Source organism: Eucalyptus grandis, chromosome 7 (genome assembly GCF_016545825.1).
Source record: "Eucalyptus grandis isolate ANBG69807.140 chromosome 7, ASM1654582v1, whole genome shotgun sequence".
Lineage (NCBI taxonomy): Eukaryota > Viridiplantae > Streptophyta > Magnoliopsida > Myrtales > Myrtaceae > Eucalyptus > Eucalyptus grandis.
This window is the reverse complement of record NC_052618.1, coordinates 36,049,716-36,064,768: the sequence shown is the minus strand read 5'-3', so window position 1 is coordinate 36,064,768 and position 15,053 is coordinate 36,049,716. Positions and strand designations below refer to the sequence as shown.

Below are 15,053 nucleotides of genomic sequence, written 5' to 3'. Positions count from 1 at the left end.
AGTCATAAAGGAGGTTGAGAATCCAAGTCAAGATGACACTCGAAAGTAGAATCATCAAACCTTGAAAGGGAAAGCCCCTATGTACCAGGACTCTAACATTGAAAGCGAGGATGAACATCAAGCTTCCCGCATGGATCGTGAGTTCATTAAAAAGGCTCACAAAAGTGGTGAAGTAGTTGATATCATTGGTTAATCAAGTGGAAAATACGACTTCAAGGTAAAGTTCACACCACTATCGAGTTTCTTTATTGATGTGAAAGACATTGTCCCAACTAGATGGGAAGATGAAGAAGACTTCACTTTAACTTTGTTCAAGGAATGAAGAAGCATACTTCGGTGACGAAGATGAATACAAGACCTCTCATAGGGATCGGGACCCGTGAGAAGGATGAGGTAGTGGATACCCTCGGGCAACTAGGCAAGAGTATGACTTTATGGTTAAGTATACTCTCTTCCTCCAAGTTATTTCTAAAACCCCAAAGACATCGTCCCTAGTGGATGGGGAGATGAATTTGAGGATGACTTCGGCTATGATCGAGCTCATTGTAATTGATTTGACCAAGGAGAGTATACGTTGTGGAACTAGTGCAACCAACAAGAATACCATTGAAGTTGGCTCATTGATTGATAACTTCGAGTACATGAAGATCTCAAGCATGGGTTGTAGACCTATTGTTATCGAATTACCACCACAAGTTGGTGAATATTCCAAGACCAAGGTGTCACCTACTTATAAAACCAAGGCAGTCCCGTGGAACTACAAGGCTAATGAAATCGACACCGTCTCCTAATTAGGTCGAGTTTACCCATCACGTGAGGGTGTGGAAACAAAAGTTGTAACCAACGAGGAAGCCGAACAACTCCTGAAAACACTTGAGACAAGTGGGCCGAAGTGATTGAGCAATTACAAAAGATGCCTACACAAATCTCTTTATTGGAATTTTTCAAGTCTTCAAAGAAACACAAGAATGCACTCCTCAAAATCTTGAATGAAGTCCATGTGCCCAAAACCATTAGAGAGGTGTAATTGGAGGAGTTTGTGGGGGCTATACTCCTTAGAAATCAAATAGCCTTCTCCAAAAAGGATCTTCCTCCTGAAGGCCACGCGCACATTAAAGCACTATACATGTCCGCTCAAAAATTTTTATCAAGATTTTGAGAGTACCGGTTGATAATGGTTCCGTATTGAACATTTGCCCTCTATCCACCCTTTGTCAATTGGGCATTGACATGGAAAACGTCCACCCTTTGAAAATTCCCCGTTGCGCTTTTGATGGAATGAAAAAGGAATCATTAGGGGAAATTAACTTATCCCTAACAGTCGGCCCTGTTAATTACCCATATATTCCAAGCAACTTTAGCCTATTGTTGGGACGTCCTCGGATCCATGCCACATGGATTATTCCCTCAAGTCTTCATCAGATGATGAAACTTGTGTCAGTGGAAAGATCGTGACCATTCAATTCCAAAGAGATGTGGAGACTTTCCATAACACTATCGTATCCTACATTGAGCCTAAAATCAAAGGGAATCGAGCTACCACTCATTTGAGCTCATGTTTGTTACTCACATGCCCGTTGGGTCAATCATTAGGAAGCCTCAATTCTCAAAGGCTGCCCTAATGTCAAGCAAAGAGTTTCTCAAGAACGGATTCGCTATTGGAAAAGGCTTGGGCAAACTTGCCTAAGGTGTGCCAAATCCCATTAAGGTGGTCAAAAGGAAAAGCACAAAGGCCTGAGTTACCAAGGCAATCGAAAGAGTCAAGGTAATCGAAAGGGCCCAAATATTAAGAGCAAGAGTTACCAACACCTTCTACCTCCACTGTTGAAGGATTTCTTCTCTAGCCCACCAAAGCTCTTAGAAGAAGAGGAAGCCACAATTCATTAATTCGCTGACCAGTTTGAAGATGGTTTGATTGCTGCCATTGGTGAGGACAAAGAGACTGCTAATCCTGCTATGTAAGGGATGTTTCTTCTGCATTTTATTTCAATTGTATTCCATTCATTTCTATCCTATGAGGGAATTCCATTCATTTCATTTGTTTATACTATTGGATCATGAACTCTATTAATCCAAGACAATATACATTGTAATGCAATTTTTGCATATCAATAAAATTTGCACTTTGTTAATAGACGTGTGAGGTATCTCAAACTAGTCTTATGATGATGCTTTGAGGCCTGGGCCTCCACATGATCTATAGTTTCAACAAGTTTTAGTGGAACAAGGTTGTTTAATGATATGAGGATGAGTTCCCAATAAACTTTTCGAAAATCCGGATTTTGAAAACAAGTTTTCCATGGCATTTGCATGCATTGCATTCATTTATGTTTACATACTAACCATTTTTATTACATCTCAGGCATAACATTTCACATCATGATAGTCATTTGCATGGCTAAAATTCATATTCAAGAGAGGCGAACTCGATTATTCCGATTCAAAGAATGAAGATGACCCTCGAGTTATTGAAATGGAATGACTCAGACATGAAGAGTCCAAACCTCCTACTACCGAACAACCAATCACTATAAATTTAGGAGATTCAGAAAACCCTAAAGAAACCAAGATTAGGGCAGGTCTTTCTCAAACGGATGCTGATAGATTAATTGAGCTTTTGAAAGAATACCAAGATATCTTCGCTTGGTCTTATGTTGACATGTCGGGTTTAGATCCCAAGATTGTGGAACATGGGTTACCACTCGATTCTAATATTTCGCCCAAAAAATAGAAGCTCAAAGGACTAAACTTGAGTTGTCTAAGAAAGATGAAGAAGTCATGAAACTCTTGAAAATGGATTTCATCAAGGTCACTCATTACGCTAATTGGATTTCCAACATAATCCCAATTATGAAAAAGGATGGACGGGTCAGAGTGTGTGTTGATTACGGTGACCTAAATAAGGCAAGTCCTAAGGATGACTTTCCTTTGCCACATATCGACAACATCTTGGTTGATAGTATAGCTGGCTTGAGCTACTCTCCTTCATGGACAAATTCTCTAGCTATAACCAAATCCGAATGAAAGAGGAAGACAAGACTAAAATGTCTTTTATCACTCCATGGAGAACATTTTGCTACAAAGTTATGTCATTTGGTTTGAAGAACGCTAGGGCAACCTATCAAAGAGTTATGGTGGCATTATTCCACGATATGATGCATAAGGAGATTGAAGTCTACATTGATGATATGATTGCAAAGTTAAGATATGGTAAGGACTATGTTGAAATCTTGAGAAAACTATTTGATCGAATGAGCTAGTTTAAGCTAAGGCTTAACCCTACAAAATGCTTATTTAGGGCAAAGTCTAGGAAGTTTCTTAGATTTATGGTTAGTAACAAGGGCATCGAGATAGATCCCTTTAAGGTGAAGGCCATATGCGATCTAAAACCTCCCTCTACCGTCAAGAAAGTCCGAAGTCTATTGGGAAGATTGAACTATGTATCGAGATTCATCTCCCAACTATCAGAAACCGTAAAGCCGTTCTACAAGCTATTGAAGAAGAACACTAAGATCAACTAGGATGAAGAGTACCAGAAATCCTTCGAAGAACTTAAGCGATATCTTTCGCAATCCCCTATATTGGTATCGCCCATTCAAGGCGTACCTCTAATCTTGTATATCACCATCCATGATGAGTTTTTAGGGGGTTTGTTGGCACAAAAAGGACCAAATGATGGGATAGAGTGTGCCATATACTACCTCAGTATATCCGCTGGTGTCATACGCCAGTGTTCTGAATTGTGTTTAAAAAAATCTAATTTCAGCATGCTTGGCTAAGAAAAGGAAGAAAAGTGAATGATATCCGAAATTAAGTAATACATGCGCTATACACATGCAATTGATTTTCCTTTCTTTATTTTTTTTCTCATTTAATGTATTAAAAAATGACCTATGGTGGGTGCAAAACATTTGACATACATGTGCAATACACACACAATTACTTTTCTTTTCTTTTTTTTCCTTTTTTATTTAATGCATTAGAAGATGACCTATGGTGATTGATCTATTGTTTTTATCAATAATAAAGCTAGACAAAAAGAGTGCAATGACTAAGATATACCCTATTTGTCACTATTATTTTTTTAGCAATAGAATTAAGTTGCAAGATATTGATTCATTATATGAAAACTAGAGGACGTCCATGTAATTCATGAAGTTCCTTTTTGATGAAAAATCAAAGGACATCCATTAAGTTCCCACATCAGCAACGACCTTATACTCACCCTGTGCTTCACGCCAACGCTGATTGCGTAGCCATGCGCATACAACCTTGTTGGGAAGATCTTCGAGTAGTACACCGCCGCATCGGGCCCAGCCCGATGAAGAAAAAGATCACATAACAAATCCCCAAGATGAAGTACATGACCACCACCCACAAGGGCTTCACATGACTAGGCTCGAAGAACATGATGCATGCTCCAAAGGAGGCCAGCGAGAAGACCACCCCACCAATGCTACTTAGCAGTAGCTGTTGCAGCCCAACCTGATCAACAAGGAAGGTGGCAAAGAGGACAAATAATATTTTCACCAAGTCAACTATCATGCTCACAAGGAATTTTTGGTAGGATGTGGTAATGTGAATCTTCTCAAAAATGCAAGGGCTAAAGAGCATTAGGGTGTCAAATTTACATGCCCATTGGATAAACTGGATCACATCGACACACAAGTTTGTGGCAGATGCACCAAAGCGGGTGGAAGATATCCCATCATACGTCGATGTCCTGATTGGTGTTCTAAAAATCTATTTGCGACTTGCTTGGCTGAGAAAAGGAATAAAAGTTAATGATATCCGAAATTAAGTAACACCTATGTAGTACACATGCCATACACATGTAATTGCTTTTCTTTTGTTTATTTTTCTTTTTTCATTTAGTGCATTATGACATTTGGTGGGTGCAATACACGTGCCATACACTATCAATACACATGCAATTGCTTTTCTTTTATTCTTCTTTTTTTTCATTTTTATCAATAATAAAAATGGACAAAAAGAGTGCAATAACTAAGATATAACCAATTAATCATTATCATTTTTTTGTTAATAGAATTAAGTTGCATATCAAAAGACATCCATGTAATTCATGAAGTTCCTTTTTTGATGAAAAATTAGAGGACATCCATGAAGTTCCTACGTCATCGACAACCCTATAATCACCATCTGCTTCACGCCGGCACTGATTAAGTAACCATGCGCATGCAATCTTATCGGGAAGATCTTCAAGTAGTACACCACCGCAATCTTAGAACAAAATAAATGGTGGCTTTTGGAGAACCCTCTGGCGTGACCATATTGGTCCAAGATTTGACGAAAACGGCCAACATAATTATTCGTTCGATATACCAATTTAAAGCCTATAATGCCTAGTTTCTGTACTTGTAACCCCTATAGCCTAAAACACAATAGATAATTAAACGTAAGGCTTCAAAGATGGTTACCCGAACACATTTAATTCTCTAAAGAAAAGTTCCTAGTTCGTTTACATATATCTTTATGATCAGGAAACGAGTATGAAATGCTCTGATATCAATGTATGAAACAAATTCCATATACCGACACACTAGAAACATAAAAATTCTTGAATTACTAATCGAACTAGGTATATTACACTTTAAAACATAACTCATTTCCACAGATTAATGTCTTGATCGCAGCTTTAAGAGAAAAAGTTCTTCTTTGGTAGGGAGAGAAGTAGTATATGGGAGAGAAGAATGGTACACATGACAACATTTCTGAAATAGAAATCAATTTCTAGTCAGAAATTGATTTTTCAATTTCTATTACCTAAACGAATTTCAAAGCAAAAAAATGTGTTTATAACGATTCAAAATTTATATTTCTAGAACATAAATTCATTTAATAATAAAATAAAATTTCTATTTCTAGGGAGCAGCAACCGACATCCAGTGGTGGGCGGCCACCGCGTCCGACAAGCGACTGGCGATCAACAACAAGCATCCAACGTCCCACGGGCAGTAGAGGGCAGCAGGCGATGATGAAAGTGAGAAATGAGAGAAAGTGAATGATGAGAAAAGTTTTCATTTCTCACTTTTATTCCAAAAATAAAAAAAGACAAATTCTAGTTTTGATTTTTGTTCCAAATCTATTTCTTGAATAAAAATTTATTCTAAAAATAAAAAAATAAAATTATTTTATCAAACGAATTTATGTTCCAAACCTTTTTTAAGGATCAGAAAAATAAAAGAAACAGCTCTACTTTAAGAACGTAACTGCCAAGGGCAGTTTTATCACGTTGAAAAACAAGTAAATGCTTTCGATAGTTGCTTCTGCAGGTTATTGTGTAGGTTATGGGCTGGGAACCACATATAAAATCCATCACAACTAAAGAATACTTTAGAAGAGTAATCGAGTGAGACTTAAAAAGTAGGAGAATAAAATACTTGATTTCCTTTGAAGAATATTTAATTGCGTATATGTCCTATTTTTCAACCAAAATGTTCCATTACGTAATAAAATAGATATTAATTATCACAAAATAAACAACTAAATCAGCTCATTATGTGATGTGGCATCAATATAGGTGTTGAATTACATAAACCCAATTTTCCCTATTCAATGTATGAAATCTTCAAAAGGGAAAATGAAGCTCAATGTGCATTGTCATTTTTGAATTTTTAATTTGTTCAATGTACTTCATAAAATGTTTTTAAATGTTTAATGAAGTCTCTAAATTTTCAATTTGTTCAATATAGTCTCTCACAAAATTGGATTGGTCTTTCAATTTTATACACAAGTTTTCATAATTATATTATTTTATAGATTTTAGAATAGAGTTAATATCACGAAATACTTCAGATTAATACATATTTGACAAATTTACTCCAAAGTAATATTTTTACCATCAAAAACCATAAATTGGAATACATTTGACAAATTTAGCCCAAAATAATATATTTGTGATAAATTTATCCTTTATTAGTTTTCATTAAATTTTACTGTTAAATTGCCTAGTTGGATGACATGTGACGGGTGACTAATATATCAAATTGAGATTTTACTATGCGTTTGTCACAATTAAATTAGTTTTATTGTTTTTTGTAGTATTAATTGAATTTAATAAATGGTATATTTATCATAAATGTATTAGTTTGAGGTTTTTGCAGTCAAAAGAATTAGTTTGAGTTAAATTTGTCACAACCGTACTAGCTTGAGATTTTCTATAGTCAAAAAAATTGTTTTAGGTAAAATTGCTACATGTATACCAGTTTAGAATTTTTCATGATATTAGAATATCTTTTCATTCCAATCAATTTTGCTATATCTTTTGTGGTCTTTAGCCTATGATTAAATGAGGCTGTTCTTTTTTCTATTATAGATATTATAAGTTAATATATATATATATATATTATATATATATATATATAATAAAACTATTGTAATATGTGTGAAGACCAAAAAAGTCAAAAGAGTGACAAGGATGTACCATTTTTTTTTCTTTAGGAAATGGTTGAAGTTGAAAAATATTCTAAAATCTAGGTACATAATTACGAAAACTTATTAATAACATTCTTATTTGACTTTTCAAGGAAAGTTGAGGGATTTGAAGTCTTGAACAAACTAAAATTTTAAAGACTGGACTAAGATTTCAAAAAACCGCATTAAAAAATTAAAATTTTAATAATAATATCCCATATTGGACGAAATTTTAGAGATTAGTCTTTTAAATTAATGAAGCGAAAAGGGGAAAAAAGAAAGTGTTTTCCCCGAAAAATTCCTCTGTTCCCACGGAAAACATCGTCAGCTCAAGAGGAAGAAATGAGGACAGGACTCGAAGCCAATGACGGCGACGGATATGGAGTTCTTGGCAAAGCAGTGGCTCCAAATGGACCACGACTCGCGCTCGCATAAACGGTAAACCCATCATCCCATTCCTCCAGCATCGTCATCCTCAATTTCTGCACGCCATCGACGTTCTGCTCCGGAGCTTGACAGAGCCCCGGAGACCTCCGTTGGTCCCTCCCTAGTCCCTATGGCGATCGCCAAGGCCACTGCTTTGACCTGGACCCACTCCGTGTCTCCCTCTCTCCACGTTCCTCAGTCCTCTGTGAGTGATACCCTCCAGTTGTAATATAGTGCAAGCTCGTTTGCTCATTGCTTGACCGAATGCCACTGTTGTTGGGATGGTTAGGTCCGCGATGCGAGGAGATTCCGGGTGTTTTGCGCCTCCGATCAATCGCAGAAGGTCCCAGTTCCCGGGTTTCAGTGTAGAGTAGAGCTTTTCGTCGTTTGTTTGTTTTATGTGGCTGTTGTCGCAATGCAATTGTCCACGATGATGCATTGGTGTTCTTTCCATGTTGTGCGAGCTGCAGAGTATGGTTTGTGTTTGTGCATTTTGCTTAGTGAGTTGGGAATTATGATGTACGATTGTGCATTCAATTTGTTAACCATGTGGAAGTATCAGTCAAGAGTGGTCTAGTGTTGCCAATGGCCATTTCCCAAATGTTAGAGTTTGCATTATGCAGTTTGTCTACGGTCAAAGTAGTTTAGCCATCATGGGTTTGAGCAAGATTCGTCTGTTGCCACTTGCTGGTAATTGCACGTGTAGTTTTCTCCTTCAACTTCGCAGTCCTAGTATTTCTTGTTCCTTTTTAAAAGTTTCCAGTTACTGTTTAATAGTCTGAAAGTCATTGAGAATGACTCTAGCTTCATATGTATACTTTCTTGATTTTTTGAACTTACATTCTTCATTCCCTTTTCCATTTGGCTTTGGGGCTGTCCAAGTTTTTCTGTGCTATGTGATTGGGGAAGTTCAAGTAGTTGCCTGGTCTCATAAAAACGCGAACGGGGATTGAAAAGATTTGGAATTTGTCACTCCTGTTATAAGGTTTTGCATATTGTCGTTGGAATGGTACGTCATGTTGTTATGGTGTGACATCTTTTATGTATCTTCTTTTGCGGTGCTGCAGGGAAATGAGATGATTGTCTCAGTAACCGGAGCAACAGGCTTTATTGGTAGGAGGCTAGTGCAGAGATTGCGTGCAGGTCATGGTCACTGCTTCTATTAATACTGATGCACTGGATATTTAACATGCACTGAGTTTCTGATTCTTTACATTTGGTACAGAAATAAGTTTCTGATTCTTTATCCATGTGTATTTTCATCTTCTTCAATTTGTTTTGTATTACACAGTTGAACAATCTGTTAGATATTTGTTCCCAAAGTTCAGTTGCACTCTTAGTTTTTGTCCATCTTCTTTAATGCTACTTGCAGCAGTATATATGTCCAAGAGTTCTTCATGAACAATTTGTAGTGACATGCTCAGACCAGACCACTCACCAGTCACACACCATAATGTGCATGCCAGCACCTCCTCCTTGCAATGCTTGCCACCATAAATTTGAGTTTATCCATGCCTTCATGTCCATCATCGAGCACATAGCGATGTGGAGCCTTATGGACTTAATGAAGTATTGTTTGGTTCATATTCTTCATATGCTCCCACCAACAAGCACATGTTCAAGAATAAATTGTGGCATTTGCTTTTAAATACTTTCTCCTAGATTATTGTAGAATAATTGATTTATTTGTTAGCGAAGTATATTGAACGAGCACATTCTGTCTCTCCCATCTTATTAGGGACATTGAATACATGAATAATTGCTGTTTTGGGTAGAAATGTTAAACAGGGATTTGAATGTGTCCTGTCTTGCAGACAATCATGATGTGCATGTTTTGACTCGTTCTAGATCAAGAGCAGAGTTAATATTTCCGGGTAAGAAGGTAATGACTACTTTTAGATACATTTACAAGTTTCATTATTTCTAGAACGCACATAAGAATTTCCATAGGATCTGCTGGAATTGTATAACCATATTGCATTGCTTATTAGTATTCGTTCACATATACACAGATTTACTCCTCCTGAATTGCAGATATTGTTTTTTTAGTCTATATTTACCTGTGCATAATTTCTTCATGTATATTATAGTTCTTGCGACATGAAATGCTAAATATGTCTAGTCTGACCTTCATCACTTCCCGGCAAACATAGTGAAAGATTATCCCGGACTAGTAATCGCGGAGGAGCCAAAGTGGAGAGACTGCATCCAAAAGTCAAATGCTGTTGTCAATCTTGCCGGAATGCCAATTAGTACAAGGTGGTCATCTGAGGTCAGTACCATATTGGAATTTATAATTCTTGTCAAATATCACCTTGCAAATAAGCTGTGTTGATGCAAGAAAGTGAATTACATTTTGTTTTGTGGAAAATGAATAGTTTGGAAAACTTTTCCCTAGAACTGATAGCTTGTATCTCTTGAAAAAATTAGTCAATGAAAAATATTTTCATTGTCGACACCAATTTTATGTTTAAACATTTTCGTGGACGATGAAAACATTTTTGGTTTATTCACTTTTATAAGCGATTAAAGTGAATACTTTTAGGAAAATGTTTCATTTTGCAAGAAACAAACATACTTAACTATTATGTTTCGGATACAATGTGAATGATCTTTCTAGTTTTAGCTCATATGATCTGCTAAATGTGTTATTTCTGTGCATCTAAGTTGTTATAAACCTCACCACAAACAAATTTGCAAAAGGGGAACATGGATGAAGACAAGGATTTACCTATTTGTAGAGAATATAAGAAAAGGGATGGTACTCGAAGCATAGTCACGGTTTTTGACACCCGTCTTCCTTCAGTTAGTCATGCCACTACATGAAACAGTGTATCTGCATGTCAGGCATGTTGTAATTTTGGAGATTTTTTGCAGATCAAAAAAGAGATAAAAGACAGCAGAATTAGGGTTACCTCAAAGGTCAGAAAACATTTCCCCTCTTTCCATCAATATATTCTGTAGACTCTTTTTGAGTTATAACATCATGACATGAAGTCATGATTCATATTTCACTTAGAATGAACTTACTAATCCAAAGGGGCATAACATTATCAAATTATGTTTCTAGTTTATTCACGTAGTTGTTTCAATGATTCAAGGTTGTAGATTACATAAATGCATCCCCAGGAGAAAATCGGCCTACTGTTTTGGTCAGCGCAACTGCTGTTGGTTACTACGGTCTCTTTCTAATCCCATTTCTACTGTTCTTCTGGGGACAGCTATGCTAAACATAGCATGATAGCGCTCATGTGCATTTGTTTTGTCAAAAAGCTGTATGAGGTGCTTGCCTAACAGGTTATCACACAATACCATATGGAGGTTCCAAAGCAAAATCAAATGAGTGTGCCATTGTATTGCCTTTTGGCTTTTTCCCTTTTCCTTTTGGGCTTGGTGTTTTTTTTTTTTTCAGGGGAGGGGGTGTTATGGAATTAGCCTGTGCAGTGTAATTTATTTTTGTTTTGGACTGCTGAGAAATCTAAACATTAATCATGTTGTTGTTGCTGGACAACTGGAGGTCTTGTTGTAAAATCAACAAGGCAATCGTCTGAGATACTTTTGTTGCAGAAGTTTATCATCTGCATGAAATATCATTGTAGCCTGGGACCATGCATCCCTAGACATGCATTTTGTCACAGCCTTGTGATTATGTTTGCAGGGATTATACTTCTATACGCTTCACGATTGGTATACTTACATAATGGTTTCAATTTTTGCAAATGAAAATCTAATAAAGTAGCAAAGTTCAATGCATTGAAAATGTTCGAGTCATATGTTTCTATTGTTCGAGTTTTCTGCTATTGAATGAAAATGAGTGAATCCTTTAACCACTGAAAGAATCCTATAACTTTAGCTATTGTGGTAGAGACGTACACATGAAATTTCCAATAATCTACTCACTACTTCTTATTTGCCTTTACTCTGTTGTTTAAATTGCACTTCTCTGGTTACAAATGGATGCTCTTGACCTTCACATGAACCTGATCATCTGTTTGTTTTTTTCCTTCCAAATCTTCAGGCAGCAGTGAAACACGAGTGTTTGATGAGCGTAGTCCATCCGGAAATGATTACTTGGCTGAGGTTAATCATTCAATCATATTATGTTCCTATTCTCATTTTGAGTCGAATGAAATTAAGAATTTTTAGTGGGGAACATGTACAAACTTCATAATTCTACTCTTCATCAGGTAAATTGTGACATTATTGCCTTAAGTTCTTGCTTCAGACTTACAATTTTTAATTGCAAAATACAAATAGCTTCTAATTAGCCATAGTCCTATGCTACAGCAAGCATATTCTCTGACTACTCAAAAGAAACAAGAAAAATTAATGATGTGAGGCCTTGAAAGTTTTTCGCAGTGCTTACATCTGGGACTCAGATGGTAGCATCTTTGCATTATACCTTCCCTTTTTCAAACATCTTCGTCATCCCTACCCTGCTTCTGTCCATTTATTTAGTTTAAAATTTTGATTTATCAGGAATTCAGTGATAACTTCTAGAAAGATGATGTCCCTGCCTTGTTACCATCGTTCCCGTTTGATTTATCAGGAATTCAGGGAATTAAGATATAGCTTTTACCCCGATGAGCTTTTGTAGATGAAACTAATATTTACTTCCATAGATTTGCAACCTTCCTCTGGTAAGAGTCAGTGTTAATATGAAAGGGACACTCCTGTTTGATTGTAGTACTAGTGAAATGAAACAATTGAGGCGTTCTTGTCAGGGCAGTCTCTCAAACCATCAATCCTGATATTTTCTATGTCAATAATATGTGTTTAATGCCTCGTGCATTGGAATGCCCCATTATGTGTTCGGCATGTCCTGTATCCTGAACTGCCATATTGCTATGTGCTGTTCTTGGGAAGTACAAAAAGGCCGCACTTGGCAAGTCATGACATATTCAGACCTTGTCACATTGGCCTTTGCAGGCAGTAAATACTTACACAGACTATTTGCTGCTTCAAGTTCAACTATAGGCTTAAAGAGGTTTGACACATGTCCATTCTTGTGATAACACATGGCATGAATTTAGTTATTTATTTCTTTTTGACTTTCGCACTTTTGAGAAAGAGTAATCTAAGAAAGTCAAAATAAAGAAAAAATCTGATGAAAGGGTTAGAAGTCTTCCGTGACCATTATGCTTTCTTTCCCAGCTTCTAACTCTCTTAAATGTAGATTGTTGCTGTTCTTCTTTTGTTAGTGAAGATGTTAAATTTTCAATTAATATTTGTCTTTTGGAGAAGATATGCCAAGAGAAGTTCATGTTAGTCTCTTGCTGCTATACTACAATCAAGTCTAGCAAGTGCTTTATCAGCTGAAACATTTTTGTGCAGGTCTGTAGAGAATGGGAGGCAACAGCCCTCACAGTGAACAAGGATGTCAGGGTTGCCCTTATCCGTATAGGTGTTGTTCTTGGTAAAGATGGCGGTGCTTTAGGTATAATGTGATATCTATCTGTTTTCTCACTTGCCAGCTATCTGCCTCATGATTTTCCTTTTGATAGTTTCATTCTTAAATGGTGAGGAGATTTGTTCCTTGGTCTTTAATTGACTATATTTTAAAACCACCCATCAATTGGGCTTATTCAATGAGATAGGGACAATAACAGCAAAAGACTAAAACTTGTGTTAGTTCAGCACTCTAGTTCTAAAATTTGTTTTTGGGCATTTAAGTTCCAAAATGTATACACTTTATGCATTTAAGGACTTCCGTGAGGTCCGTTTGTTTTTTGTGGAACAATTGTTCAGTTGCTTGCTGCTGTTTGTGATACCCCTGCAGCTAAAATGGTCCCTCTCTTCATGATGTTCGCTGGTGGACCATTGGGCTCTGGTCAACAATGGTACTGATTTCTGAATATTTTACCCTATATTACTTCCTGCTTATAGACATAGTTTTCGTCTAGGATCATTGCTCCTGTTCCACTCTGTAAAGCAAGAAGCATGGAGAAATAGTATCATCTGATTAATTCCAATGGTTTTACCATGTATACCTTAGCTTTGTTGTTCCTTTAACTAATTACTGTTTTGTTGTATCTTTGTGGTTTAATGTAATTGAAATGTGGCTTACTTGATTGTTTAATCCTTGTGTAGGTTTTCATGGATTCACGTGGATGACTTAGTAAACCTGATATATGAAGCTCTAATCAATCCTTCTTACAAAGGTGAAGCTTTGAAGTTTGAACTGCCAACTAATTACTGTAACTACCGATGTTTTAGTATTGTTAGTTCAGTTAGCAGACAGTTCGTAGGGATGACCCTTGATCTCATTTAAAACTTAAAAGGGGAACACTTTTTTCTCTATTTTTGCTAAAATAGCAAAATTTTAACAGGAGTTATCAATGGAACTGCGCCGAATCCGGTACGCTTGGCAGAATTGTGTCAACAGCTGGGGGAGGTATTAGGCCGGCCCTCTTGGTTGCCTGTACCAGATTTTGCCCTCAAAGCAGTGCTAGGAGAAGGTGCATGTGTGGTGAGGACTTCTCCCCTGCATTACATTGCATTTTTCTCTCTTCGCAGTTTATTGAGGCCGATTTTCGTCGCAGGTTTTGGATGGACAAAAGGTGGTCCCTGCTAAAGCCAGGGAACTGGGGTTCCCGTTCAAGTACCCCTATGTGAAAGATGCACTAAAAGCCATCCTTCTATGATGGAGGAAAGCATGATGAGGAATGGAGCAACATTCGCATTATTCTTTATTCTTTGAACTACACTGGTCTCAGTAATGGTTTAGGAATAGACCAAGTTCGCTTATCCTAGGATGACATTGAGGCACTGGATGTGACCTGGATATTAAGTAGCTTTACATCTGTTAGCGATGGCATTTTGGGACTCCGCAATCAACACGTTCCTTCAGTCCCCAATTTCAGATCAAATTGATGTACTCTCTCTCCCCACGTAGAACGCGGAACAAAAGGACAAGGCCCGGAATCAGGAGATAGGATCGCGTTTAACGGATTCATGAGCAAAACCAGAATGCTATCTCCCTAGAGCGGTGACAGTTGGCCACATTCACCTGCTTAGGCTGCCTAGATGGCAAGAGCATATTTCCCTAGACCACGAATTGTCCACTAACGAGAATAATTTATAGGACTTATTTTCCCCAACTTTCCGAGTATATCAAGTAGAACCAGTGTCATAGAGTGGCTGCATCTTGAAGGAATCTCGATCGTGTAAAATTTTTGGCCTGCCAATGCTAA

The 15,053-nt window shown here is 37.1% G+C and overlaps 1 protein-coding gene across 4 annotated transcripts; it reads left to right on the top strand.

Moving 5' to 3' along the window:
* Positions 1–7,756: 7,756 nt before the first annotated feature.
* Positions 7,757–14,729, top strand: LOC104453383 (epimerase family protein SDR39U1 homolog, chloroplastic). 4 transcript variants are annotated; one of them, XM_010067920.3, is made up of 13 exons: positions 7,761–8,065; positions 8,150–8,203; positions 8,928–9,003; positions 9,675–9,734; positions 10,014–10,132; positions 10,738–10,782; positions 10,962–11,040; positions 11,879–11,940; positions 13,195–13,297; positions 13,640–13,700; positions 13,951–14,021; positions 14,190–14,329; positions 14,403–14,729. In XM_010067920.3, the coding sequence occupies exons 1-13, from the start codon at positions 7,991–7,993 to the stop codon at positions 14,502–14,504; spliced, it is 1,047 nt and encodes a 348-aa protein (XP_010066222.1). In that variant the 5' UTR covers positions 7,761–7,990; the 3' UTR covers positions 14,505–14,729. The 4 variants fall into 4 exon arrangements, with proteins under 4 accessions (XP_018733383.1, XP_010066222.1, XP_039172648.1 ...); XM_018877838.2 differs by lacking the exon at positions 14,403–14,729 and having other exon boundaries at positions 7,757–8,065; positions 14,176–14,318; XM_039316714.1 differs by lacking the exon at positions 8,150–8,203 and having other exon boundaries at positions 7,766–7,872.
* The last annotated feature ends 324 nt before the right edge of the window (positions 14,730–15,053 follow it).

What these genes read in the sequence shown, in the direction of transcription:
- LOC104453383 (XM_010067920.3), top strand. Translation starts at nt 7,991, where the DNA reads ATGGCGATCGCCAAGGCCACTGCTTTGACCTGGACCCACTCCGTGTCT. An exon ending in AGCAGAGTTAATATTTCCGG is followed by an intron (nt 9,735 to 10,013) that starts GTAAGAAGGTAA and finishes CGGCAAACATAG; the next exon opens with TGAAAGATTATCCCGGACTA. An exon ending in TTGGGCTCTGGTCAACAATG is followed by an intron (nt 13,701 to 13,950) that starts GTACTGATTTCT and finishes ATCCTTGTGTAG; the next exon opens with GTTTTCATGGATTCACGTGG.